This window comes from Salmo salar, chromosome 09, assembly GCF_965601325.2.
Source record: "Salmo salar chromosome 09, fSalSal1, whole genome shotgun sequence".
Taxonomy (NCBI): Eukaryota; Metazoa; Chordata; class Actinopteri; order Salmoniformes; family Salmonidae; genus Salmo; species Salmo salar.
In genome coordinates this window covers 7,744,006-7,771,437 of record NC_138299.1, presented here as the reverse complement: position 1 = coordinate 7,771,437, position 27,432 = coordinate 7,744,006, and the positions used below count along the sequence as shown (strand labels likewise).

At 42.3% G+C, this 27,432-nt stretch overlaps 2 protein-coding genes across 7 annotated transcripts in view; one reads left to right on the top strand and one right to left on the bottom strand.

Annotated features, from left to right (window-relative positions):
- Nucleotides 1-112: 112 nt before the first annotated feature.
- Nucleotides 113-10,463, bottom strand: LOC106610587 (tryptophanyl-tRNA synthetase 1). The gene is given in 13 exon segments (XM_045723343.2): nt 113-594; nt 596-633; nt 1,275-1,415; nt 2,474-2,522; nt 2,524-2,645; nt 3,083-3,145; nt 3,147-3,190; nt 3,470-3,570; nt 4,245-4,427; nt 4,803-4,919; nt 5,181-5,283; nt 9,250-9,530; nt 10,145-10,463. Coding segments are annotated over 12 exon segments (1,344 nt in total). The 5' UTR covers nt 9,524-9,530; nt 10,145-10,463; the 3' UTR covers nt 113-485.
- The window catches only part of wdr25 (WD repeat domain 25), a 65,756-nt gene continuing 41,384 nt past the window's right edge, over nt 3,061-27,432 (top strand). The window contains exons 1-2 of one of the 6 annotated variants that reach the window (XM_014209970.3): nt 16,781-16,914; nt 24,137-24,787. In XM_014209970.3, coding sequence (XP_014065445.3) covers nt 24,155-24,787 — 633 coding nt within the window. In that variant the 5' untranslated portion in view covers nt 16,781-16,914; nt 24,137-24,154. The other 5 variants (XM_082955609.1, XM_082955610.1, XM_014209968.3 and 2 more) reach the window with 5 other exon arrangements.

Below are 27,432 nucleotides of genomic sequence, written 5' to 3'. Positions count from 1 at the left end.
TGTATCCGATTTTGGTGTAATTTAAAAAAGGGCTTTTTAACATAAACATTTCTGCAGTGTAAAGTGAAGGAAATATATAAATGATTTAATTATTGAATAAAAATGTGTCCAATCACAAGACCAAGGTTATTTTATTCATCAAATAGTATTGGTGTTAAGACTTATTTGACCATGCTTAGTAAGCTTGATGTGAAGCCATATAGTTGGTTAATAATTAGACATGAATTATGCAGCATAGGGATGTGTAGTTGACACATTTAAGTTAATGCCGCATGTGACAAGACCTGCCACATTCAGTAGGTAAAGGTTGGGGAATAGATCAGACATGATTCCTTTATTCTACACGTCAGAGGCATATCTGTTCTACAATTTTTTTTCTATCTGAACGTTCCACAACTTGTGCTCTGCTGAACGCAGTCCTGCTGAGTTTTGACATGGACGACCAACATTGCATTGAGACTTAGCACATGACTAACGCGCACTGGCTAGAAATCAAGAGGTCTCGGGGTCATGAACTGCTTGACTGTCTCTTCTGAGACCGGCTTGCGTCTCTCCTGATGGGCTGTGATGATTGGCTGCAGGGTCTCTATCAGACTTCAACTCGCCGGTAAGCAGGGCCCCACTGGTTTAGTCCTGGAGAGAGAGATACGGTACAGCAATGAGTGAGATGATTACTTAGGACACAACACAGCAAAGAACTGCCTTCATTTCCAGGAAATCATTAGCATGGTTGACCAGTCTGTTTTAGCCACTCCTCTTTTAATTCTTTGCCAGGCCAAACATGGCATCGATAGAATAGACGGCTACAGCACATAAAAGGAGAGGCACCAGGAATCTAGCTTTGTTTCCAAGAAATCTACAGTTTATCATTCTGATAAGATTTTCTGACACACAGAAAGCAGCATAGTGTCCATTTGGGGAGATTTCATGAACAGAAATTAATGTTATCTGACTAGGACAGTCAAATATCCTGCTCTGTCCAAGAGTGTTGATACCAATTAGAAAACTATTACTGTGCTTATTTCTGATAAAGGTCAGTTATTCTCTACCTGTGGTTAGTCATGGATAGTATGGTTGTGTGGGTAAAAACAATACACCAATTAAAATGTAGGGCTATGAAGGTAACATTTTTTCTTACAAATAGTGTGACTGTGGGTTAAGAAAACACCAGACCCTAACCCTGGGCCGCAATACATGTTGAGTCAGTTCTGTCCATTGCTCAAGTCCAGGTTCAATAGGGTCTCTGACAGCTGTCGAGCAGCACGCTCCCCCACCTGTCGGATTTTCTCCAGCTGCTCGTCGTCCTCCAGGAAGAAGGTCAGGTACATGAAGGACACATCCACGTCAGGGTTGCCGCCATATTTCCGGTGCTCCTCTACCGTGTCCTTTCCCCCAGAGAAGTCGTGCTTGTTCACCTTGGAGATGATAGCTACAATGACAACACGATATGAAATACAGTTGTGATATCAATCAATAGAATAATGTATACTGAACAAAAATGAACGCAGCAATTTCATTGATTTTACAGTTCATATGAGGACATCAGTCAATTGCAATAAATCCATTAGGCCCTAATCTATGGCTTTCACATAACTGGGAATACAGATATGCATCTGTTGGTCAGATACTTAAAAAAAAAGTGCCTCACAATGGGCCTCAGGATCTATAAAAATGCCAATTGTGTTGGTTGTCCATAGCTTATGCCTGCCCATTCCATAAACCCACCGCCACTCTGTTCACAATGTTGACGTCAGCAAACCGCTCACCCACACGACGCCATACCCGTGGTCTGCGGTTGTGAGGCCGGTTGGACGTACTGCCAAATTCTCTAAAACAACGTTAAACGGGGCTTATGGTAGAGAAATTTACTTTAAATTCTCTGGCCACAGCAATTGCACGCTCCCACAAAACTTGAGACATCTGTGGCGTTGGGTGACAAAACTGCACATTTTAGGATAGTCTTATTGTCCCCAACACAAGGTGCACCTGTGTAATGATCATGCCGTTTAATCAGCTTCTTGATATGCCACACCTAGTGGATGGATTATCTTGGCAAAGGAGAATTGCTCACTAACAGGGATGTAAACAAATGTGTACATCATTTGAGAGAAATATTCTTTTTATGCTTATGAAAACATTCATTAATCTTTTATTTCAGCTCATGAAACATGGGACCAACACTTTACATGTTGCGTTTATATTTTTCTTCAGTGTAATTTCTATTTCAGTTAACTGTATGTGGAACTAATAAAGTAAGGTAAGTGTATCTACAAAGCCCCATTTACATCAGAAGTTGTCACAAAGTGACCTCTTTCACACTAATAAGCTGAGCTGTACCAGTCTGGTTATGCATTCACTATTGCTGGAACCATGCTGGAAAGGACGAGGTGAAGAGAAAATATCAGAGCAAGCACGGGTAAATTTTGGGTTGGCAAGATAGTGTAAAAAGGGTATTAGAAAGCTTCAGTGTCACCTTATTTTTGATCTGCTTGGGCGTGTCTGTGAGGAAGATGGAGGAGTTGGTCGCTGGCGGACATCTTGGTCTGGGCCCCCTGCAGTGCGGGGAAGAAGGTTGAGTGCAGTAGGGCAGGCTTGGGGTAGCCGATCCTGAGGGCCACATCCCGGGTCATCCGGAAGTAGGGATCCTACAGGGGTGGAGGAGTCGGGCATGGGTAAGTGGAAGGATATGTCTTCAAAACCATTATAGTGCACTAGATGTGATGCTAAATTACTTGAGTTCCTGTAAACATTTCAGATTGAACTTTACTGAGTTCTTTACCGTCTCAGTAACATGCTGTCAGACCCTACTAATCAGATCCTTCTGTTTCTCTCAAAAAAATAAATGTTTAACTTCACATGATATTATTCTGGCTAAATTAAAATATACAGTCACAAGCATAGTGTGTAGAAAGAAAGGCTGATTCTAAGGTTAATTAGTTGCCACTAGTTCAGCGCATTGAAGATTGTCAGTCAAAGCATCCCATTTGTAAAATGAGCTGGTAAAACTTTCTTCCAGATATCTTTCTCTGTTAAAGGTTAGCAGACACTGTGCGTCCTAGTTGTGCTGTGAGGCATGACTGACCTGGTCTATGGCGCAGGGAATGAGACACTGGACGTCTTTTCTGCCCTTGAAGATCTGAGGGAGGGAAAGAGTTCCTGAACGACGGAGCGGCCTGGATGGCGATCTTTCCTTGGGTAGGAGAGATAAGAGGAATACTTAGCTGTTAAAAAGCATTCACCTGGTTCGCATTCATTAGCAAAACGTTTTGCTACAGAAAATGAAAATGAGTGTTTCTTATTGGACAGTTGGTCCTTGTTTTTTTCTGTCTGTTTTCTCCTGTTTGGTGTCTAGTGCTTCAATGTGAACTGTACTGATTACATTGTAGCACCCACTATGCAGATCAGAAAGAATTGATAAAGTTTGTATAATTGCTCAACAGGTGTTGACGATTTTCCTGCAATCTCTTACTGATGCAGACACTTTCGCCAAATCCAAAGATGCCTTTGACCTGGTTGAAAGTCACATGCTTCTGTATTTTCACCACATTCCTGTAGAATTCTGGGGACGCCCTGTAGAGAAAAAACAATTAAGAGTTAAGAACAATCAGCAAAATACTGTAGCAGACATGACAGCCTCGTACCACTAGCCAGACATGGGTGAACTTTGAATAGGTCAATTATTTGTCACTGTGAGCTCCTTCTATTGAATGATAAACATTGGCTTTGTAATATCTCCCAGTCACATCAAGCTGTTTAGCCTACCACCCACAGCTAAGAGTTATGATGACAGAAGGCTAGAGGAGAGAGAGTGAGAGAGAAAAATGTAGTCTTCTATCTGTATTCACTACTTTCAAATTATTGCAGTACAACACCACCTTCTGTGAGATCAGTGAACAGACATGGGATAAATCCAAAGTCTTGTGAAAGAAACCCATTTTTAGTATTCCCATGATGTATGAATGCTCAAACACCAAAGAGCTTGATGAGGGGATTCTGAAACAGGCAGAATATCTAATTGTACTAAAATGGAATACGTACAGTCCCTGCACCTCTAAAGTAAACGAGGACCAGGGCTCGTATCCACAAATCTCCTCAGTCTGAGTGCTGATCTAGGATATGTTTTTGACTTTTAGATCATAACGAGTAACATTACATGGACAGAGGGGATCTGATCCTAGATCAGCACTCCTACACTGAGACACTTTGTCGATACGGGCCCAGAGACATAGTGGTTGGTTAGTTACCCCATGTAGTCCAGGTCAGAGAAAATGAAGGTCTTGTTGACGTCGAAGCCGCAGGCGATGATGTCCTTGGCATTCTCCACAGCGTAGCGGTGACAGTCCTCCAGGGACAGGTCCTTCCACATTTACTTCTCATCATCCGTCAGCTGGATCACCAGCGGGATGTCAAACGTGTCCTGCAGCCATCTGGGAACAGATGGAGGAGCACAACCTTTTACTCTCAACTGAATCCACTACGATACCAACTGGCCTTAAGCCTTCTTCTACAAGCCTGACTGAAAACGCTAGGGCTTAGGTGTTTTTGACATTATGCAGTGTGTTATATAGGCAGTGTGTTATACACTAAGTAGGGCTTCGTGTTTCCTGACAGCGGGACCTAACCAGGACAAGGTCTGGGATGTGTAGGGTTAATAGTGTAGGGTTAATAGTGTAGGGTTAATAGATGGAGTCTACAAAAAATATTGAACTTTCGGTGGTTCTTCATAGAGTCAACTCCATCCATCTCAATAATAGATACTAAAATGAATAGAGAAACAGTATAATAGCGGCGAGGCGCCTCACTTTGTGAAGATGAAAGGGATGAGGTGGCCCACATGCATGGCCTCTGAGGGTCATCTGCCCGTGTAGAGGTAGAAAGACTTGTTCTTCTCATACGCGTCCAGAACCTGGTGCATATCTCTGAAAAAGAGCAACAGCACACAGTTACAGCATATAACATATCCTAAAATGCCCACAAGGTAAAATGAGAGCAGATTAAGACTGGATTCTTAATACAATTTGGTATCAATTGCTCATGCTCAATCCCAGATAGACAGACACGCCACCCTCTAGAGTACATTCAAATAAATGAATAGGAATGAGGAACTCGGTGATGACAAGCACAGCTGTCATACTAGAGAAGTGAACAATCTGGTGACTGTATTGACTAGTGCCACTGACCTGTGAGAGAAGAATATTCCTCTGCGTAAAAACCGGTGTGCCTTCTGTCCCGAGACTATTCTGTTCACCAGCTCCCGGTCAATCTTCCTACTGCCAAACCTCACTGGAAAAAAACATGTTACAGCAGTCCCCTCTTCCTTTCCTGTGTAAATTCTGGTAGTCCCCTCTTCCCTTCAAGTGTACACGGTTAGTATTATTTCCTCTTATTTTGGGTGGAGTCATTATATATGATATTTATTTAGTAATTATATGATTCATACTATTTAAAAGATAATTGTTGCTTGATATGCATTGTTACGAATCCCTTTGGCCCTGCAGTCTAGGGGGGATGGAAATGAGACCCGTAACATAACTTATGCAAATTATAAAACAGTGAAAAGGAACAGTGAGAACAAAAACCACAGACAACTTATGTCTACCGTCAAACACTCATGGTTTATTTTTAAACACACGGTAAAGGGGGGCGGGAAAAGGGGCTGAGCTGGACCCAAGGAAAGAAATAATAAGTACTCAAAAACACCCCTAAGCTAGACTACCTGCTTCAACAACAGCTAGCTCACTAACCAATAAAATACAGCGGGTGGTCCACCCAGTTCTAACTAGTGTTCTTTAGACAATATTTACCTACGGGTAGTGTATTCCCATGGGCGACTTGTCTTGGTACCCCCTTTTCCCACCATCAAACAACAAAACAATACTCACAGGATAATGGACAAAGTGACATGTAGTTGCAAAAACAAAAGAGAGATCTCCAGAGAGAACTGATTGGGATACTTTTAAACCAAGGGAAAGGGGATGTGATCGGGTAAGGGAAAAGGAGCAGGTGTGTCTTCCGATTGGCGACTGATTAGCGACAGATTAGGGAATGATGATTGCCACCTGTGAGTAGGGGAGAAGGAGAGAAAATAAATACACACACAGGATACCTGTATCCGTAACATGCATCATTGTAACAAGTCTTCTATTTAGTCATTCGGAAAAGTATTCAAACCCCTTGACTTTTTCCTCATTTTGTTCTAAAATGTATTACATTCTTTTTTTCCTCATCAATCTACACACAATACCCCATAATGACAAAGAAAAACAGGTTTTTAGAAATTGTAGCTAATTTATATACAAAAACATTTACATAAGTATTCAGACCCTTTGTTGAAGCACCTTTGGCAGCGATTACAGCCTTGAGACTTCTTGGGTATCACGCTACAAGCTTGGCACACCTGTATTTTTACCATTCATCTCTGCAGATCCTCTCAAGCTCTGTCAGGTTGGATGGGGAGTGTTGCTACACAGCTATTTTCAGGTCTCTCCAGAAATGTTCGATCGGGTTCAAGTCCGGGCTCTGGCTGGACCACTCAAGGACATTCAGAGACTTGTCCCGAAGCCACTTCTGCGTTGTCTTGGCTGTGTGCTTAGGGTCGTTGTCCTGTTGGAAGGTGAACCTTCGCCCCAGTCTGAGGTCCTGAGCACTCTGGTGCAGGTTTTCATCAAGGATATCTCTGTACTTTTCTCCGATCATCTTTCCCTCGATCCAGTCTCCCAGTCCCTGCCACTGAAAAACTTCCCCACAGCATGATGCTGCCACCACCATGCTTCACCATAGGGATGGTGCCATGTTTCTTCCAGACGTGATGCTTGGCATTCAGGCCAAAGAGTTCAATCTTGGTTTCATCAGACCAGATAATCTTGTTTCTCATGGTCTGAGAGTCCTTTATGTGTCTTTTGGCAAACTCCAAGCGGGCTGTTTGTGCCTTTTACTGAGGAGTTGCTTCCCTCTGGCCACTCTACCATAATGGCCTGATTGGTAGAGTGCTGCAGAGATGGCTGTCCTTCTGGAAGGTTCTCCCATCTCCACTGAGGAACTCTTGAGCTCTGTCAGAGTGACCATTGGTTTCTTGGTCACCTACCTGACCAAGGCCCTTCTTCCCCGATTGGTCAGTCTTGGTGGTTCCAAACTTCTTCCGTTTAGGAATGATGGGAGGCCACTGTGTTCTTGGGGACCTTCAATGCTGCAGACATTCTTGGTACCCTTCCCCAGATCTGTGTTTCGACACAATCCTGTCTCAGAGCTCTAGGGACAATTCCTTCAACCTCATGGCTTGGTTTTTGCTCTGACATGCACTGTCAACTGTGGGACCTTATATAGACAGGATGATCAATGGAAACACAATGCACCTGAGCTAAATTTCAAGTCTCATAGCAAAGGTTCTGAAAACTGATGTAAATAAGGTATTTCTGTTTTTTTTAAATACATTTTCACTTTGTCATAATGGGGTATTGTGCGTAGATTGATGAGGACATTTTTTATGTAATTAATTTTAGAATAAGGCTGTAACAAAACAAAATGTGGAAAAAGTCAAGGGGTCTGAATACTTTCCGAATGCACTGTATGTTTCCCATAGTGTTGCCTCTGTTCTGATCTACTATACCACGCCATGACAGTGGATTTTGGTTAAAAGGACATGTTTATCAAATAAACACGGGTACATCAAAGGAAATATTCAAAATGTTTAACAATAATTCACATACACGCACCATTCAGATTTTATGGCATAGCTGCCAATCTACTCATTCAACTTGCGTGTTGGGGGAAGTGTTCGGGGGAAATGTATCTCCTGAGAAACAAGTGCTTGATCTATATAGTTCTACTATGCATTTTATTTATTACCGTAATAAGAGAAGTTATAATATTTACCGTAAATTCCGGACTATAAGCCGCAACTTTTTTCCCAGGCTTTGAACCACGCGGCTAATATATGGATTTTTCCCGCTTTCAATTAAAAAAAAAAAAAACACATTCTGTGACGTGCTCAGTTTTTTGGCGGCATGAAGCTTTCATTAGACCAATGAAATTGCCGAACGGGTTACGTCAAACAACTTTTTCGTTTACTGTTTAGATTAAATCGAGTGCTCTCAAACTTCCCATCATTCTGATTACGGTAGTCATTTTGTCACCTTCATCATGGCAAAGACACGGAGAAATCCATATGATGCAGCTTTCAAGTTGAAGGCGATTGATCTGGCTGTTAGAAAAAGAAATAGAGCTGCTGCACGGGAGCTTGGTCTTAATGAGTCGATGATAAGACGTTGGAAACAGCAGCGTGAGGAATTGACTCAGTGCAAAAAGACAACTAAAGCTTACTGCAAATTTTTTATTTTTTGTTACAAGCCGTGTTTCGTTAAAGCCTATTTATTTTTGTTACAAGCCGTGTTTCGTTAAAGCCTATTTATTTTTGTTACAAGCCGTGTTTCGTTAAAGCCTATGTAAAGTTCATTTGTTTCAATGTACCGGTAGGCACCTGCGGCTTATAGACATGTGCGGCTTATTTATGTTCAAAATAATATATATTTTTTAATTCAGTGGGTGCGGCTTATATTCAGGTGCGCTTAATAGTCCGGAAATTACGGTTTATGTCAAAACGTTAGAGAAAAGCCAGTCTCATCAAATGAGAAGTTCATAAAGAGAAATGCATAAATGACGATGCAAGTCTGGTCAAAATGTCAACGGTGCCTGCCCGGAAATGTTTTTTTGTTCTGATCTGGATCTATGTCAAGTAATGCAAGGGGAAGAAATGGCACAGCAGCCATTTTGGGAGGGGGTGTGGATGACCACACACCATAGCAGTCACCAAGTTTCAAAATAAAGGTTCTGTGCGATTGTCGAGTGAAGTGTGCGCCGTGCAAGTTAGGATTCAGGGCTCTACACTGACCTTTTTTTTACAATGAGCATGTGTATGCCTAAATTGAAAAATGTAGAAGCCCAAAGAAATGAAGGAGCACAATGAAAAATATGAGGCAACAGGCCGTTTTCTTTGTAGTAATGGTGCAAGCACGACTGTCATGCATCTGCGCTCAGTGTATTCTCCATGGCACACAGGGGCCGTGGTACAGTGAAGTAATCGTCGCAACAATTATCATCAGGGTGATTTTTTTCTAGGCACACTGGTGCTCCTAAATTTAAATTCCAGGTCGCACAGCAAAATATTTAGGCGCATATGCGAGTAATATGGTCCCACTGTAGAGCCCTGGGATTCCGCCCCCAGAGATCTAACATTATGATTTTCCCTCTGACCTATCAGCTTGTCGTAGACCATTCCTTTGGCGCTGGTGGTAATTACATTCCAGGGGTCAACCATGTCCTCCCCATTAGCAGTTGCTGCTGGCCCATTGTCTTTTGAAACGTCGCTTTCCGAGGGTGGACACCCAGCCTTATAGTCCTGACCCGTTGCCTGCTTGTCGTCGACTTTGAGCTTCAGCAACAACTGTACAGCAGCATCGATTGTTAGATTCTCATATAGGTCCATTGTGGTCATATCCCCTGCCTCGTCTCCCTGACAGTTTGTCATCTTCAACCTAGTCAAGACCCATTTGGAGAGATACAAGGCTATGTGACACAATTTGACATGCAGTAGCTTACTTCATGAACGTTAGCTTTTTACCCAATGCAATCGCATATATGCTATCTAGCTAGATAGCATGTCTAGCTGATACATAACGTCGTAAGGAGTGCATAGTTACTAGTATGCCATAAGACTGCATTTTGCCTGGTAAAATATAGTCCAGGTTTTTTAGTTTCTTTGCCTCGGGAAAGTAGCTAGCGAGCTAATGTATGAGCCATGTATATCAACAAAACACACGTGGCTGTCAAGGATTGTTTTTTAAGTTCACTTACATAGCTAATGAACAGCAATGTCTAGCTGTCTGGTTTTGTTATGGTAAATGAGGCCACCTTAACAGAAAGGATGGTTCAAGGCGCATATTGTATGCTGTGATTCAAGAACCAATCTCTACTGTATTAGCTCGCCTGGGTGGTTATGCCATAGTTTCCCCATAGCGTTGCCTCTGTTCTGATCTGATCTACAACTCCATGACAGTGGCTTTCGGTTGACCGGACATGTTTATCAAATAAACACGGGTACATCAAAGGAAATATGCCAAATGTTTACAAATAATTCACATACACGTACTGTTCAAATTGTATGAAGCCGCCGGCGCTGCCAATCCAGTCATTCAATTTGCATCAGCTTTCGTGTTGGGGGAAATGTATCCACTGAGAAACAAGTACTTGATCTATATAGTTCCACTATGGATTTATGTATTATCTTAAAAAGATAAGTTATAATATTTACACGTTAGAGAAAAACCAGTCTCATCAAATGAGAAGGTCATAATAAGAAACGCATAAACGACAATGCAAGTTTGTTCAAAACGTCAACGTTGCCAGCCGGAAATGTATTATTATTATTATTATTATTATTTCGTCTTCCTTGTTCTTTGTTCCTCCTTCTTCCGGCTTCCTCCTTTTTCCTTCCTTCTTCTTCCGTCTTCTTCGGTATATTGGCGATTGCACAATTTAATGTGCCTTCCGCCACCTACTGTGCGGGATGTAAACAGGATTTCCCAAAATTGAACTAAATACCAAAACAACTACCAATACCAAAAAATAAAATAATAATAATAAAAAATAAAACAAATTAATCAAACAACTTTTCTGTAAAAAAAATAAAACAGATCTGATCCCTACAAAGGCTCAAGGGGAACCTGGGAGGGCGGGTCTTCCAGCACCAGTACCCCTTGCAAGTCTTCAGATGTAAAATCATTAAGTCCCAAAAACTTTTCTGACGCATCCACAATAATGTCCAGTTTCTTAGATTTCTTTGAAACTTTTGCCGTACAGTTCATAACTGTGGCAATGAATGCCACAAAATCCACCTTGGCTGGCAGCAAACATTTACTACAGACTGTGATGCATTCACTACCATATCTTCACGAGCATCACTTGTTTTCTCAATTCTTTTAATCGCCTCCGCATAGGAGATTCGATTGACCGCTATAACTTTTGCCACCTCAATCTCCTTCACCCTTACAGGGCACTCCAGGAAATCGGGATCATGATCCCCACCCAGGTGTGGAAAAAGTACCCAATTGTCATCCTTGAGTAAAAGTATAGATACCTTTAATAGAAAGTTACTCAAGTAAAAGTGAAAGTCACCCAGTAAAATACAACTTGAGTACAAGTCTAAAAGTATTTGGTTTTAAATATACTTAAGTATCAAAAGTAAATGTAATTGCTAAAATATACTTAAGTATCAAAATTAGAAGTAAAAGTATAAATCATTTCAAATTCCTTACATTAAGCAAAGCAGACGGCACCATTTTCTTGTTTTAAAACTTTACGGATAGCCAGGGGCACACTCCAACACTCAGACATTATTTACGAAAGATGCATTTGTGTTTAGTGAGTCCGCCAGACCATAGGCAGTAGGGATTCTCTTGATAAGTGGGTGAATTTCACCATTTTCCTGTCCTGCTAAGCATTCAAAATGAGTACTTTGGGTTGACAGGGAAAATGTGTGGAGTAAAAAGTACAATATTTTCGTCAGGAATGTAGTGAAGTAAAAGTAAGTTGTCAAAAATATAAATAGTATAGTGAAGTACAGATACCCCAAAAAACTACTTAAGTAGTACTTTAAAGTATTTTTACTTAAGTACTTTACACCACTGTTCACACCAGAATTGCAACATTGTCATCCTTCTACACACCATTCTTCAATATATTTTGTCCATCTGCACACACTTGAAAACATGTCCAAATCCTTTACAATTCTTACACTGCAATAGTTTGGGAACGAAAGCTTTTACAGCGTGTCTTACATAACCAAGCTTCACATGCGTTGGCATTTGCTCTTTATCAAAAAACAACAGGACACAGCAGGCCGCGACTGGGAGACCCATGGGGCGGCGTACAATTGGCCCAGCGTCATCCGGGTTGGGGGAGGGTTTGGCCGGCAGGGATGTCCTTGTCCCATCGCGCACTAGCGACTCCTGTGGCGGGCTGGGCGCAGTGCACGCTGACACGGTTGCCAGGTATACCGTGTTTCCTCCGGCACATTGGTGTGGCTGGCTTCCGGGTTACGTGGGCATTGTGTTAAGAAGCAGTGCGGCTTGGTTGGGTTTTGTTTTGGAGGACACACGGCTCTCGACCTTCGCCTCTCCCGAGTCAGTACGGGAGTTTCAGCGATGAGACAAGACTGTATTGGGGAGAAAAAGGAGTACAAAAATAAAAAATAAAACACTAACAAAAACAACAGGACTGACAGACTTTCTTATTTTTCTCCATTCACCCAGCGGGTCAAACGCCGGGCACCAATCACACCAGGAATTCTCGCCTTTTGGTGGATCCATTTGTGGTTTCAGGGTGGGTGAGAAAGGAGTTGGGTGCAGTTGAATCAGCGAAGGTAACCTGTAGTGGACTTGTGATATTTGTTTGTGTTTCTTCTGACCAGAGTGGAGCGGGCGCTCTGTGTCATGCATCTTGGGTCAATATCTGTTTCTTGCTTTGCTCTTAGGAACAGGGCACCATTGAATGAGTCATTTCTGGGGTATCGTTAAGTGTGGAGGTGGAGCAATTTAAGTTGAAGATTCCTGGTGTTTGTGATGCTCGCCGTTTACTGCGACGCAGATCCGGTGGGGAGCGTAGTGAAACAAAGGTGACACAGTCTGTTCTTTTGAGCTTTGATTCAGAGTCTTTACCTGAGAAAGTAACGTTAGGATACATTACTTATTCTAATAGAGTTTTGTGCTGAATACACTGCAGTGTTATAGGTGTCACCTTTATGGGCCTGTCGCAGCAGTGTGTAGGAGGGAGATTCCAAGATGTGGGAAGTGTGCAGGAGGACATGGGACAGAGGAATGTGTAGTTTTAGTGGGAAAAGTTGTCAACTGTAGGAGTGCCCATGTTGCTGGGGATCAGAGGTGTCCGGTGCAAGAGAAGCAGGTTGAGGTGGCCAGTGTCAGAGTAGTGAGGAAGATGCTGTATCCTGAGGCATTGAAGAAAGTAGAGGAGGGTGGACCAAAGGTGAGGATCCTGAAAGGATCCCTGTGAATAGTAGACAAACTAGGGATAGGCCAATGAGTGATACACTACATGATCAAAAGTATGTGGACACCTGCTCGTTGAACATCTCATTACAAAATCATGGCCGTTAATATGGAGTTGGTGCCCCCTTTGCTGCTATAACAGCCTCCACTCTTCTGGGAAGGCTTACCACTAGATGTTGAAACATTGCTGCGGGGACTTGCTTCAGCCACGAGCATTAGTGAGGTTAGGCACTGATGTTGGGCGATTAGGCCTGGCTCGCAGTCGGCGTTCCAATTCATACTAAAGGTGTTCGATGGGGTTGAGGTCAGGGCTCTATGCAGGCCAGTCAAGTTCTTCCACACCGATCTCGACAAACCATTTCTGTATGGACTTCGCTTTGTCCACCGGGCATTGTCATGCTGAAACAGGAAAGGGACTTCCCCAAACTGTTGCCACAAAGTTGGAAGCACAGAATTGTCTAGATTGTCATTGTATGCTGTAGCGTTGAGATTTCCCTTCACTGGAACTAAGGGGCCTAGCTCGAACTATGAAAAACAGCCCCAGAACATTATTCCTCCTCCACCAAACTTCACAGTCGGTGTTACTCTGGACCCTGATCTCTCTTTTGACGAACATATCAAGAATATTTCTTTGTAACATTGCAAAAATCGAACTTTTTGTCCAAAAATGATGCAGAAAAGCTAATCCATGCTTTTGTCACTTATAGATTAGACTACTGCAATGCTCTACTTTCCGGCTACCCGGATAAAGCACGAAATGTTCTTCAGTTAGTGCTAAACACGGCTGCTAGAATCTTGACTAGAACCAAAAATGTTTATCATATTACTCCAGCGCTAGCCTCTCTACGCTGGCTTCCTGTTAAGGCTAGGGCTGATTTCAAGGTTTTACTGCTAACCTACAAAGCATTACATGGGCTTGCTCCTACCTATCTCTCCGATTTGATCCTGCCGTACATACCTACATATATGCTACGGTCACAAGATGCAGGCCTCCTTATCGTCCCTAGAATTTCTAAGCAAACAGCTAGAGGCAGGATTTTATCCTGTAGAGCTACATTTTTATGAAATGGTCTGCCTGTCATGTGAGAGACGCAAACTCGGTCTCAACATTTAAGTCTAAATTATAGACTCATCTCTTCAGTAGGTCCTATGAGGGAGTGTGGTCTGGCCCAGGGGTGCGAAGGTGAACAGAAAGGCACTGGAGCGACGAATCGCCCTTGCTGTCTCTGCCTGGCCAGTTCTCCCCTCTCCACTGGTGCGGCAGGTAGCCTAGTGGTTAGAACATTGGACTAGTAACTGAAAGGTTGCAAGATTGAATCGCTGAGCTGACAAGGTAAAACAAATCTGTCATTCTGCCCCTGAACAAGGCAGTTAACCCACTGTTCCTAGGCCATCATTGAAAATAAGAATTTGTCCTTAACTGACTTGCCTAGCTAAATAAAGGTAAAAAAAAAAATCACTGCCTTTGACCCTATTATGGGGGCTGAGTCACTGGCTTACTGGTGCTCTTCCATGCCGTCCCCAGGAGGGGTGCGTCACTTGAGTGGGTTGAGTCACTGACTTGATCTTCCTGTCCGGGTTGGCGCCCCCTTGGGTTTGTGCCGTGGGGGAAAACTTTATGGGCTATACTCAGCCTTGTATCAGGGTAGTAAGCTGGTGGTTTTCAGATATCCCTCTAGTGGTGTGGGGGCTGTGCTTTGGCAAAGTGGGTGGGGTTATATCCTGCCTGGTTGACCCAATCCGGGGGTATCATCGGACGGGGCCACAGTGTCTCCCGACCCCTCCGGTCTCAGCCTCCAGTATCTATGCTGCAATAGTTTTTGTCGGGGGGCAAGGGTCAGTCTGTCATATCTGGAGTAATTCTCCTGTCTTATCCATGAATTTAAGTATGCTCCCTCTAATTCTCTCTCTCTCCATCTCCCTCCCCCTGGAGGACCTGAGCCCTGGGACCATATCTCAACACTACCTGGCCTGATGACTCCTTGCTGTCCCCAGTCCACCTGGTCATGCTGCTGCTCCAGTTTCAACTGTTCTGCCTGCGGCTATGGAACCCTGACCTGTTCACCGGACGTGCTACCTTGTCCCAGACCTGCTGTTTTCGACTCTCTCTCTCTCTCTCTACCGCACCTGCTGTCTCGAACTGAATGCATGGCTATGAAAAGCCAACTGACATTTACTCCTGAGGTGCTGACCTGTTGCACCCTCTACAACCACTGTGATTATTATTATTTGACCATGCTGGTCATCTATAAATGTTTGAACATCTTTGCCAAGTACTGTTATATTCTCCACCTGACAAAGCCAGAAGAGGACTGGCCACCCCTCAGAGACTGGTTACTCTCTAGGTTTCTTCCTAGGTTCCTGCCTTTCTAGGGAGTTTTTCCTAGCCACCGTGCTTCTACATCTGCATTGCTTGCTGTTTGGGGTTTTAGGCTGGGTTTCTGTATAGCACTTTGTGACACCAGCTGATGTTAAAAAGGGCTTTATAAATACATTTGATTGATTATGCATGTGGCAGGTTCTCCTGGCATCCACCAAACCAGTGGCGTAGGTGCCGTTTAAGATGTTTTGTTCCGTTTGCTTCTGTTTAAGAAAAGTTTTTCAATAGAATCGGCGGAATGAATACTCCCCTGATCATGTGTACATATATTTCACTTTCATAGCAGCCATGTTGTATTCCTTCTCGCATCTATGGGCTCTCCTCCTCTCACCTTTTGCTTGTGGACTTCAATGCACAACACATCAACTATGTGTGACTAGGTGAAAAAACCTTTCCAAGCCAAACCATATCATAACCGCAACACATAGCCTACATCGTTGTCACCACATTAGCTAAAGTAACTTCATAGTCAACATAGCTAATAAAACTAACACGTTAGTATACCCGCTGCAGTCATGCAGTAACGTTAGGACACAGTCAGTAAACAGTTTAGCACGGCGGGCCCCGGTGGCAATACATTTGTAAAACCAAAAGCTTACCTTGACTTGGAAGACATCCAGTGTTGTGTTGGATAGTCATAGCCAGCTAGCTAACATAGCATCCCTCTGTTTGAGCAGGGTGTTTGAGTAGGCTAAACTAGCTAGCTGCATTTGCTCTCTGGGATCAGAGAGGCAGGTTGAGGTTTCCAGGGTTAGAGTAAGTCAGAAGTTGTCATTTGCTGAGACAGTGAAGAAAGTAGAGGAAGACAGGTCAAGGGGGAGGGATCCTGAGAGGAGTGGTGTGAATAGTCGATCTGTACCAGCACAGAGGGGTAGGCCAACAAGTGATATATGTGTCAGTAATGGATTTTTAGCATTTATAGCAATGGTTATCAACTGTACTGCAGGGATGGAACGTAAGTCGCAGAAAATTTAGGTTGTGGTGGCAGCTACAGAGAGATATTTAGGTGTGTGAGACTTGACATCAGAAGAGTTACAGGGTGTGTTAAGTGATGATGTCCCATCCTTTCAGGTTGTTGGCATGATGTAGGATTCAATATATTTAAATAGTGGAATAGGGTGGTGTTATTTATGTATGTATGTATGTATGTATGTATGTATGTATGTATGTATGTATGTATGTATGTATGTATGTATGCATGTATGAATGTATGAATGTATGAATGTATGTGTGTGTTAGTGTAGTGTCAGATGGTGGAGTATATGTTATTGTATTTATTTTTTCAAGCAAAGTATAAGGGAGTTGTACTCCAGTCTAGTAGGTGGCGGTAATGCAACATATTGGATGTCAACCGCTGTTAAACCTCATCGAAGAAGAAGTTCAACTCCATCGAAGAAGAAGGCATCCAACATTTTTAGCTGGACGCATTGGTTACATGCATATACTCTACTTTCTCCTTAACCACTTCACTGAATCGTAAGTAACGTTAGCTACAGCAACCATTCGCGTAACGGTTAACTCTAGTGGCATATCTGTTATAGACACAGGAAGATGGATATTGCTAGGCAGCTTCTTGCTGGAGTTGCTAGCTAGTTAATGACTGTGTGACTAATGTTATGCGATTGTCCCAGACTTCAGCACATAGCTATCCAATTTGCCCATGTAATGGACTAATAGCCAGTTACAACATTCATTGACGATAACTGCTTTAGCGCCTATTGACGATACGATAGTACCTTCTGACCGGGGCAGTTTTAACCACTTAAAGGTGTAGTAATTTTACTTATTCTTTTTTTAAAGTATTTATCTGATATGAATGATACGTTCCTTGTGTTTCCAAAACCATACCGTAAGGGACGCGTCTTAAAGTTTAGAGCAAGCTTCGGGGCTCTTAAGGTTCCCACACCGCCATATGTCCATGTTACAGCGCTTGTTTACAGACAAACGAAGACCGAAGACACAAAAGGGTTGCCCCTAAAAATGACTGTAGGCTGCAACTGTGTTAACCGGCTCACCCAGTGTACTGTAAGTGTGTATTTTGCATTTGTGATATGAAAGTAGAGGGATTTATGTTTCTAGAACCGCAATTGACAATCGTTTCACGTTTTAGATGGAGTATGTTTTGGTTTCCAGAGAAAATGATCCTTTTAAACAGAACATGTAAGGTCCTTGGACTAAAAGGAGGACACTAACGTTAGGCTCCTTTAGTCCGTTATTGGGCTAATGGCCATCTAGTAAACTGAGTAGGGTAGATGGTGCAAAACATTAAGAATAAACTACGTGGTGAGTTGATGCCTATTCGGCAGCTAGTTAGCTAGGTGAATTGATCATGCTACGTTGTCTGCATTGTGTGTTGACATCCTTGTTATTTACGTAGTTTTGGGAACAGATTCCTGTTGGAACGTTCCCCAAATTATACCCACCCTTTCCTCATTGATCACAGGGCCCAATGTGTTGGCAGGATTTGTAACAAAGCAACATTTGAAACATTTTGGGTATTCTAGTTTCTGAAAGCAGATAATTGCTACCAGTGACATTATGATTAGACCTACTCTGACAGAAAGCTATTATAATATCTGTTGCTAATAATGTCTATAAGAGGACCAATTACTAGAACTGTTGTGCACTTTTAGGTATTTACATTTAGGAGCACCACTGCACTTAGAGTACAGAATCATGACCGCCATGCTTGCACTGTTACTAAAAATAACTGCTTGTTACGTTAAATTTGTCATTGTGCTCCTACATGTCTTTGTGTGCTCCTACATTTTTCAATTTAAACGCACATGTGCTCCATGTAACAAAGTTCAGTGTAGAGCCCTGTTAGGCTAGCATCTTTTCAGCTGTCAAGATAGCTACAGATTGTAACACCAAGTAATGTTATTTGACCAACATTTTTTTAAATATCCATTATACTGGGAGTTACTCTCGAGTGGCGCAGCGGTCTAAGGCACTGAATCTCAGTGCTAGAGGTGTCACTACAGACACCCTTGTTGAAAGTCCAGGCTGTATCACTCCCGATTGGGAGTCCCATAGGGCGGCACACAATTGGCACAGCGTCGTCCGGGTTTGGCCCGTGGAGGCCGTCATTGTAAATAACAATTTGTTCTTAGCTGACTTGCCTAGTTAAATAAAGGTTAAAAAGTTACAGGTTTCCATTAGGTACTGTTTGCCATAGCACAGATAATTTTACGACCAACCTTAAGCTTGGCGATACCCTATTCTTCCTTGATTTGTGGAAACCGGAGTCTCATAAAATTGACTTGTCCAGTTGCAGGGGTTCCGTTTGAATTTAGAAAATGCTCCGTTATTAAAATAATTGTATTTGCTCAATGAAGTAATCCAACAATTATGCTGCCATCTTGTCTATTTCAAGTCTTCTTTCATTGATTGAGACAGATGGGTCCACCCTGAACCAGAATTTGTCCTTACAGGAGACGTTGAATATGCCGATTCTACTTTTAGCCCAGGAAGCATCCATTCAACTTGCCATTCACCAACTTTTCAAGCTTAATAATGTCAGAATACGTTAGGTACTTAACAAATAATGAAGTTTCCCTGAGCAACTGTGGTCATTACTGCTGTCGGTGTACTTCCAAAAAAGGTCTAAATAAAAAGTTACATTGGATGGTAGCCTAGTGGGTAAGAGTGTTGGGCCAGTAACCGAAAGGTCACTGGTTTGAGTCTCTAAGCTGTCTAGGTGAGAAATCATCAGTCTGTGTCCTTGAGCAAGGCACTTAACTCTAATTGCTCTTGTTGTTCACGCTGGATAAGAGCGTCTGCTAAATGACTGAAATATAAAGTAAGAGTTATTCTTGTGGCCTGGCTGGTCTAGCGGTATTGCTGCAGCCTCCGGCACGTGTCTGCAGTGTTGTCATAGGTTCGAATCCGGCCAACAACCGCTGTCATCTTCTCTCTAATCCCTTAAACACATGTTTTATTTTATTTTTTTATAGCACGCGGTTGTCTGGTTGGCCCATGTTATGCCTACTCATGGACAAAAAAATGTTCAATCTCTATTGAAAGTTTTCTTTAGCCCAGGAGTAGATTGTGGAGGAAACTGTCTGCAAATTATGTAGATTGTAGTGTGGCCTGCAGTACTTCAATACAGCAGGTGTCACTAGTATCTCTTATGAAGTAAATTGTTATGCAGAGTGGATGGAAGTGGAGAGGGAATTGCATATGGACAGAGCTTAAGCCTCAGTGTAATAGACAAAGGGTGTGTTCAGTTCGCGACAATGTTTGTTATGTAGCATGATGGTTTTTACTGAAACTGGCACCGTTCTTCAACAGCCTTTGAGGTACGCATTAGAAAAAAGGAAGGGAAGCACTCCTAAGGTACACAATAGGTCTTTGTCGATAGAAGGAGCTCTTTGGTAAATTGGTCATCAAAAAGAAAGGAGGACCAATGCACTCTTCATATAATTAACTAATGTCTTTATTTGTATGGCATGTTCAATTGAACACATATTTTAAAACGGTTGCATTTCGGCTGCATGGCATTTGTCAGGGAGTACAAAGATACAATGTCTTTTGAACAAAGTATTTTCCCAATCAATGTGGATTGAAGAGGGGGTGGTTACAGAATAGTTAGTCAATATTCATGAGACATCACCTAGTAACAATACTGTACATTCAAAAGTGAAATGGATAAGTTATAAAAATGAATATTAAAGTTAGAAGTATTAGAAAAGACAAAGTAGTGCTAGCCTTGAATAGGAGTGAGTGTAGTAGAGCTATACATTTCATAGTGCACTAGATGACAGCAAACATGGACCACAGCATTCCAAACAGAGGGTAATTGGGCAATATGTCCACTAGATGACAGCAAAGGGACCACTAAGACCCTACAGGAATGGGTACATTTTACATTTTACATTTTAGTCATTTAGCAGACGCTCTTATCCAGAGCGACTTACAGGAATAGAAATCTATATCTTCATTTTAAACCAGGGTACTTAGTGGCCTGTACTTTGTAAAACCAAAAACGTTCCCTTTCGTTTAGTGGTTTAAGGCGGTCCCCTCTTCTGATTGAGGCCGGAACATAATCAATACCCATAGCTTGAAGGGAGGCAGGGTTACCATGGTGTAAGGACTTGTAGTTCCTTGCCATGGGGTAGTCTTAGTTGCCTACTCCTTTGGGGCACTTATGTTCTACTAAGCTGGTAGTTTTACAGTTAATGAAATATTTGACTTGATACTCTGTGTCAACAAAATACTTTTCTGTGCAATATTGTCTGCAATGGTTGCATTTGAAAGACCCAGCTGGGTTTGTGGTTTAGTCTTTTGAGAGTCACCAGGAAGGTAGCTGTGGACTAAAGCTTATGACTGGTGGCTCTGGGAAGACTTTGCGTATCCCTTTGGATGATTCCCCAATTCTCTTTTAAAGATCATTTTGATGTTCTTTGCTATATTTAATCAACAAGGCCCGAAGGGGTGTGGTATATGTTCAATATACCACGGCTAAGGACTGTTCTTAAACACAACGCAACGAGGAGTGCTTGGATACAGCCCTTAGCCGTGGTATGTTGGAAATATACCACAAACCCGAGGTGCCTTATTGCTATTATAAACAGGTTGCTAATGTAATTAGAAGAGTAAAAAGAAATGTTTTATCATACCCTTGGTATACGGTCTGATATACCACGGCTTTCAGCCAATCAGCATTCAGGGCTCGAACCACCCAGTTTATAATTTGTAACAAAGTACACGCTCTCTTGTGCATCACGAGGAGCTCCCCTCCGCAACAAGTCCTCTCTGTCAAGTCGTCCGGCCCTTTCAGAATTTGATTGCTTAACCCCGGCTCAAGAAGTGATTCTCCAATTCAGCAGATGTGACACTGTAGTCTCTTTCCTGATCGCAAATTCTGCAGACTCTTTAGAATTGGCTATAATGAATTTTCTATTTTAGCCTTTTGGGATGGAAACTGTGTGCCTTCAGAATGGTATTCCCATCTGTAGGCTTCTTAAAGTTGTATGTGTGCAAAAAGCCTTTGTCATTTTTACTGATGTCAAGATCCAAAAAATGTAGGTTCTCTTTGGTGTACTCAATAGTCAGTTTGATGTTAGGGTTAATGCTGTTAAGGTATTGGTGGAAGGAAATAAGTGAATCTTCTGAGCCAGACCAGAACAGGCAGACATCAATATAGCACCCCCACCATATAATCTGGTCAAATAACATATATATATATTTTTTTGAAGGATCCAGAAATAAGTAATTTTCCCATTTACCGAAGTACAATCCAACGTAGGAAGGGCTGTAGCAAGCTCCAATGGCACATCCTTTGACTTGTTTAAAGACGAGGTTCTGGAAGACAAAACATTGTATTATTTAGAGTCCATTCAGTCAGGGAGAATGAATTCTGAGGGAGGCGTGTCAGGCCGAGTACTCAAGAATGGTGCATAGCTGCCAACCCTTCATATTCAATGGTGGTGTTCAAAGACTCCACATCCAAGGTGACTGAAAAGGAAGCTGTGCCTCTGTTCAATTCTTTCATTTTATTCAACACATCTGTGGTGTCTTGAAGAAAGGCTGGGAGTGATGGCAGAAAAGGCTTAATAAAGTAATCAATGTACTTTGAGATGGGTTCTATCAGGCTTTCATTACTGCTAATGACTGGTCTGCTTGGGGGGGCTATCTTATCTGAAATATAACTTTTCTCCTTAGCGTCTGTGAGGATCCCTTTCAATTGGGGCGGCTGGTAGCCTAGTGGTTAGTGTTGGGCTAGTAACCGAAAGGTTGCAAGATCAAATCTCTGAGCTGACAAGGTAAAAATCTGTCCTTCTCCCCCTGAACAAGGCCTAGGAACAGTGGGTTAACTGCCATCATTGACTTGCCTAGTTAAATAATTGTAATAAAAATAAATCCGTTTTTAGGGCCTCTAAGGTTGAAAGTAAGAGATTGGTAGAATTCATCATTGTATAATTGACGGTAGATTTCTGTCACATTTTGTTCTTACCCCACGCTACTGTAGTGCCACCTTTTGCCTGCTTTTTTAACCACATTCTGTTCATTTTTGGACAAGGATTCAATTACATCCCTCTGTCTTTGAAAGGTTACATTTTGTATTTATTATGGATAGCAGCTACTCTTCCTGGGGTCCAGCAAAACTAAGGCAGTTTATACAATTTTAAAACATTACAATACATTCAGATTTCACAACCTACTGTGTGCCCTCAGGCCCCTACTCCACCACTACCACGTATGTTATTCTGTGTGTCTGCATGTCTGTGCCAATGTTTGTGTTGCTTTGTGCCAATGTTAAATGTTTTAAAAAAAATTAAATCTAATTTTACTGCTTGCTCAAGTTACTTGATGTGGAAAAGACTTCCATGTAGTCATGGCTCTATGTAGTACTCTGTGCCTCCCATAGTCTGTTCTGGTCTTGGGGACTGTGAAGACACCTCTTGTGGCATGTCTTGTGGGGTATGCATGGGTGTCTGAGCTGTGTGCCATTATCCAGTAGTTTAGACAGACAGCTCGGTGCATTCAACATACCTCTCATAAATAAAAGTAGTGATGAAGTCAATCTCTCCTCCACTTTCAGCCAGGAGAGATTGACATGCATATTATTAATATTAGCCATCTGTGTACATCCAAGGGCCAGCTGTCCTGCCCTGTTCTGAGACAATTGCAATTTTCCTAAGTCCCTTTTTGTGGCACCTGACCACACAACTGAACAGTAGTTAAGGTGCGACCAAAACGAGGGTCTGTAGGACCTGCCTTGTTGATAGTGTTAAGACATTGTTTGGTTTGTGTCACTTTTACCCTTTAACCAGGTTCTCTACATCAAAATGTGCAAATATGTTTTGTGTCGTATTCTGGACAATGGGACAAAGTGGATTTAGGCTTAAAATGTGTTTTGAGGGCACAGAAACTGACTGACCTGACACTGGTGTCTGTAGTTGGAAAGGTGTTTTGCTTGTACCAGGCCTTCAGATGTAGAAACAAAATAGGTCAATCTTTGAGTTAAGTTCATTAGTTGAGTATGTGGGAGCAAATGACAGTCCTTTAGACAAGACCCTTACACCGTCATCAGAAAGGGGTTCTCCAGAATTGTTGATCACAGCCTTGTTCTGGTCCTGCTCCATGTGGTTGGATAATCTTGCTTTCTTCCTCCCCCTCTGAGTTGGCCTCTTCCGCATCCTCTTCTCTTTGAGAACCTGTGTGGCTCGTCTTTCTGGTCAAAAAAATCTTGGGAGGAGCCGGCCTCGCGGAGTGTCTTGGATGATCCTCATCGTCACGGCTCGTAAAGTTGAAAGAAACAGATCTGGGCTTCCTCTGTGGGTGTGATTTGAATTCTTGCAGGTTGGTTTTCTACAGGAAAAGACCTTGCCATCTCTGTAGTCTACTTCACCTCTTCTAAACTTCCTTAGCTTGTCTAGCTTAAATTTAAGAGTGAATGTGTCTATATTGAGGTACGTACGCTTGCTCCAGTTTGGTGGGTGTGGTGAATTGTGGCCTGAATCAATATGTGTGTGGCCATTTTAAATCGCAAAACTTGTGCAGCACATTATACGGTAAGCACCGTTTGGGCCACCATAATCAACTTTTTTCAGCTGGTAATTCAGTACTGTTTCTGTTAAATTCAACGTTGTACACTTTTGTCAAATGTTCTGTTGAACTGAACACAACCCAGGATTATTTAACACTGCTTTAAACCTGTCTCAATAAAACATATTTAATTGACATCCCACAGGGTTCTGGGGAAAGGACAATGACCTCGTTAGTGGCCTATGATGATTCTGACCAGGAGGATGATGACGGAGCACTCCCTCATCTTGCCAACTGTCCCATGGATGATATTAGGCAGTCCCAAGGAAACCAGAAATGGTTGGATTCTAACTTCTATGGACCATTATTACCCAGTCCCCATTACAAACCACTTGAAATAGGACAATGTGTTGATGGTAGGACAGTGTCAGAACCTCACAGGGAGATTTATCCCCTTCCATTGGGTCTCTCAGGGATTGTGGAGAACAGCTCAAACTCAAAACCATACTCTACTCCACAATACTGTGTTAATTTGACCACTGCGAAGAGGCTTCAGGCTGTACCACCTGGTGTCTCGCCATACATTCCTAAGAGACAGAGGTTGGCCACACCAGCAAAGAGAGAAGAACCAACCTCTTTGGAAACGAATGATAAGTCCACTGTCTCCAGGCTGCTGAGCGAGGTCTCTGAGCGGGTGCGTCCGTACCTGGGGCCCAAGCCTGGCAGGGCAGTGGTGCCCAGGTGCATGCAGCTCAGCCTCCAGGCCCACCAGGCTCCAATCAACATGATCCAGTGGTGCCCAGTGCCCCAGCTCAGCCATCTCCTACTGTCTGCCTCCATGGACAAGACTGTTAAGGTAACCATGATGATGCCATTTTGAATGGATGTGGTAAATGGTGTGTGTGAGCCATTGAGTGCTCCATGTTTTCGGTCATACATGTGGTAGCGTAAATCATAGCCTACACACAGCATCATTTTACACTTGTCAGTCCTAGGGATATGGAAGTGGGTAATTAGTGTACAGATTATCTGACATTCAATGTAAGTGGCTCACCAGGTTAGACGGTAAGACGGATGATAACCATCTTGCAGTGAGATGGAGACGGAGCAAGACATGCTGCCTTTAGAAACACCTGTGTCACTGTCAGAGCAATGTGTGTCAGGACCCATGGGATTTCCTTTCCTCCACTACTACCTACTAGTGTTGTGATGATACCCGAATTTTGACTTAGATGCCATGTTCAGTATCACAATACTCGATACCATCACGATACTACATACCAAAACAATACCCAAATGATACCATAGCAACAACAACAAAAAGAATGCGTATTAGCCAAAGTCACAGGGTGGCACTTGATCCAGATATCTTTTGAGTTCAATATAATTCCATAGATTTTTGAATGTATGCATCAATTAATAAATCATCCAATCAATTTCAATTAGTTTTTTTTTACCAGTCTAACTACGTAACAGCATAATGGTAATCATTTATTTGAATGGTAAATCTCTATTGATAGGCCTGTTCACAATACATGTGAATGCATTGAGCTTGTTTTGGCTGATTTCATGAGGCTACAGATGGAAAGCAATCTGTTTACCTTCCATTTGGGACATATTTTATTGTACTGATCAACAACATTTACATAGAAGCAGTCTCTTCTTTTATTAAAGTGCCATGATGTCATTCACACACAAAGAAACTCCCAGTGGTGAGCACATTTGCATGCACGTAAATAATTTGATATTACATTGATTTACGGCAGTAAGCAGAGTATGGAAATTGTCATGTAAACATCTTACTCTGGTTATCTTAAGGTCAAAGTCGAAGTAGGCATACACCAATTAAAACCCCTGGTTTTCAGAGCAAGCTTTCAAGTTATTAGGACATGTAAGTGGCTTAATCTGCGCGTGTGCCAGAAGCAAGCCTCCCTGTTATGCCGAGTGAAGAGTTCGTAAAAACCTGTAAGTATGCATCTTAGAAATAGTTTTCGCATACAAACTTTATATGTCCGAATTCCGAATCAAATAGGCTTCGCAAAAATGACATGGTCACTGTGGTAAAATGTTTATTTTTATGGCCTGATTTCAGATGTAAACAGGATTATTAGGGAAAATGTTTTTAAACTATTTATATTCATTCTGTGCAACTTCAGGCGCGCGTTTTACTGTGAACACTGAAGCTGTACCCGCTTCAATTTACTGTTTTAACAGTGGCCAACTAGGCTACTGTGGCTATTTGATTAAAATGTAGGCCTACCATGAGAAAATGCATCACATAACATTTTAACATGAAAATAGCAATTCTATCATTGTCTACAGTAGCGGCCATTGTGTGGTGTTCAATGTAGGCCTACATTCCATGAGACTTTTGGGGGGGAAAAAACATGCAGGGCTTGACATTAACCTGTTTATCCACTTGTCCTTCAGACAAGGAGGTGACTGAACATTTTGTTGTGGTGTTTAATGTAAGAAACCACTTTCATTATTATTCCCATACCATTATTACAGAGAATCAGACAAATTATAATACCCTCTGCCTATTGGCTACTTAGCTTATTCAAGCCTGCCTCAAAATACAACACTGCCCTTTTTTTAAGACATAAAAAAAAAAGAAGCTCTGTACCAGACTTGCTTTTCAAAGATCGCTTCAAATGTACACACTTTGCTCTTGTAGGAAGCAATCACTCCCACATTGCTGACTACAAAGTTGCTATAACTCGGCCAATAACGCACTAACTAGCAAAGAATATGAACAAATGTGCACACGTGGCTACATGCAGCGCTCGCTTTGTTCTCAAAACAATTGTGTAATAACCGTGAATGCTCATGCTGTAAAATAGTCCTGTTCAAAGTGAATGGCACATCCATATATGGCAAGGGTCTATTTGCATATAGTTCTACTGCAGCTCTGATTGGTTATGGCTTACCGGTCTGTACTCTGTGTAGAGTATGGGCCTGAGTCATGCCTGTCAATGCAATAAAATCCGATGAGCTCTGCCTACAACAAAATCTCTTGCATAGTTTTGTATACAAAGTCTTGCATAGTTAGTTTTGTTTCGGTATGTTGCATTGAAAGTGGTTAATATTGCGTTGATTCGATCACATAATCCCACAGTAAAGGGAAACGTTGATAGTGTTAACTACCGGGGGAAAACTCCACTCAACTTTCTAATCTCGTGCTTCTCTGTGCTGGCTGATATTTCTTCTGCAAGGCAGTCCTGGCGGAGCTGCGCACCTGCACACAGCTTAGATGGAACATTTGTATGTAACCGTTCTCAGTTTCCTCATGGCAGGCTAGAGCTAGCAATGAGTGCGCTATGGGAATATTAGCTGTGCTGATAGACAGACTTGATCCTCCCTCAATCAGTAGATGATGTGGGACACATTTGACAGAACTACCCGAAAGTATGTTCTAGTACCGAGAATGTACTGACGTCTCTGTATACCATGCGACGCTACTACCTACCACATTTCACCAGGGTCGTATGGCACCAAATG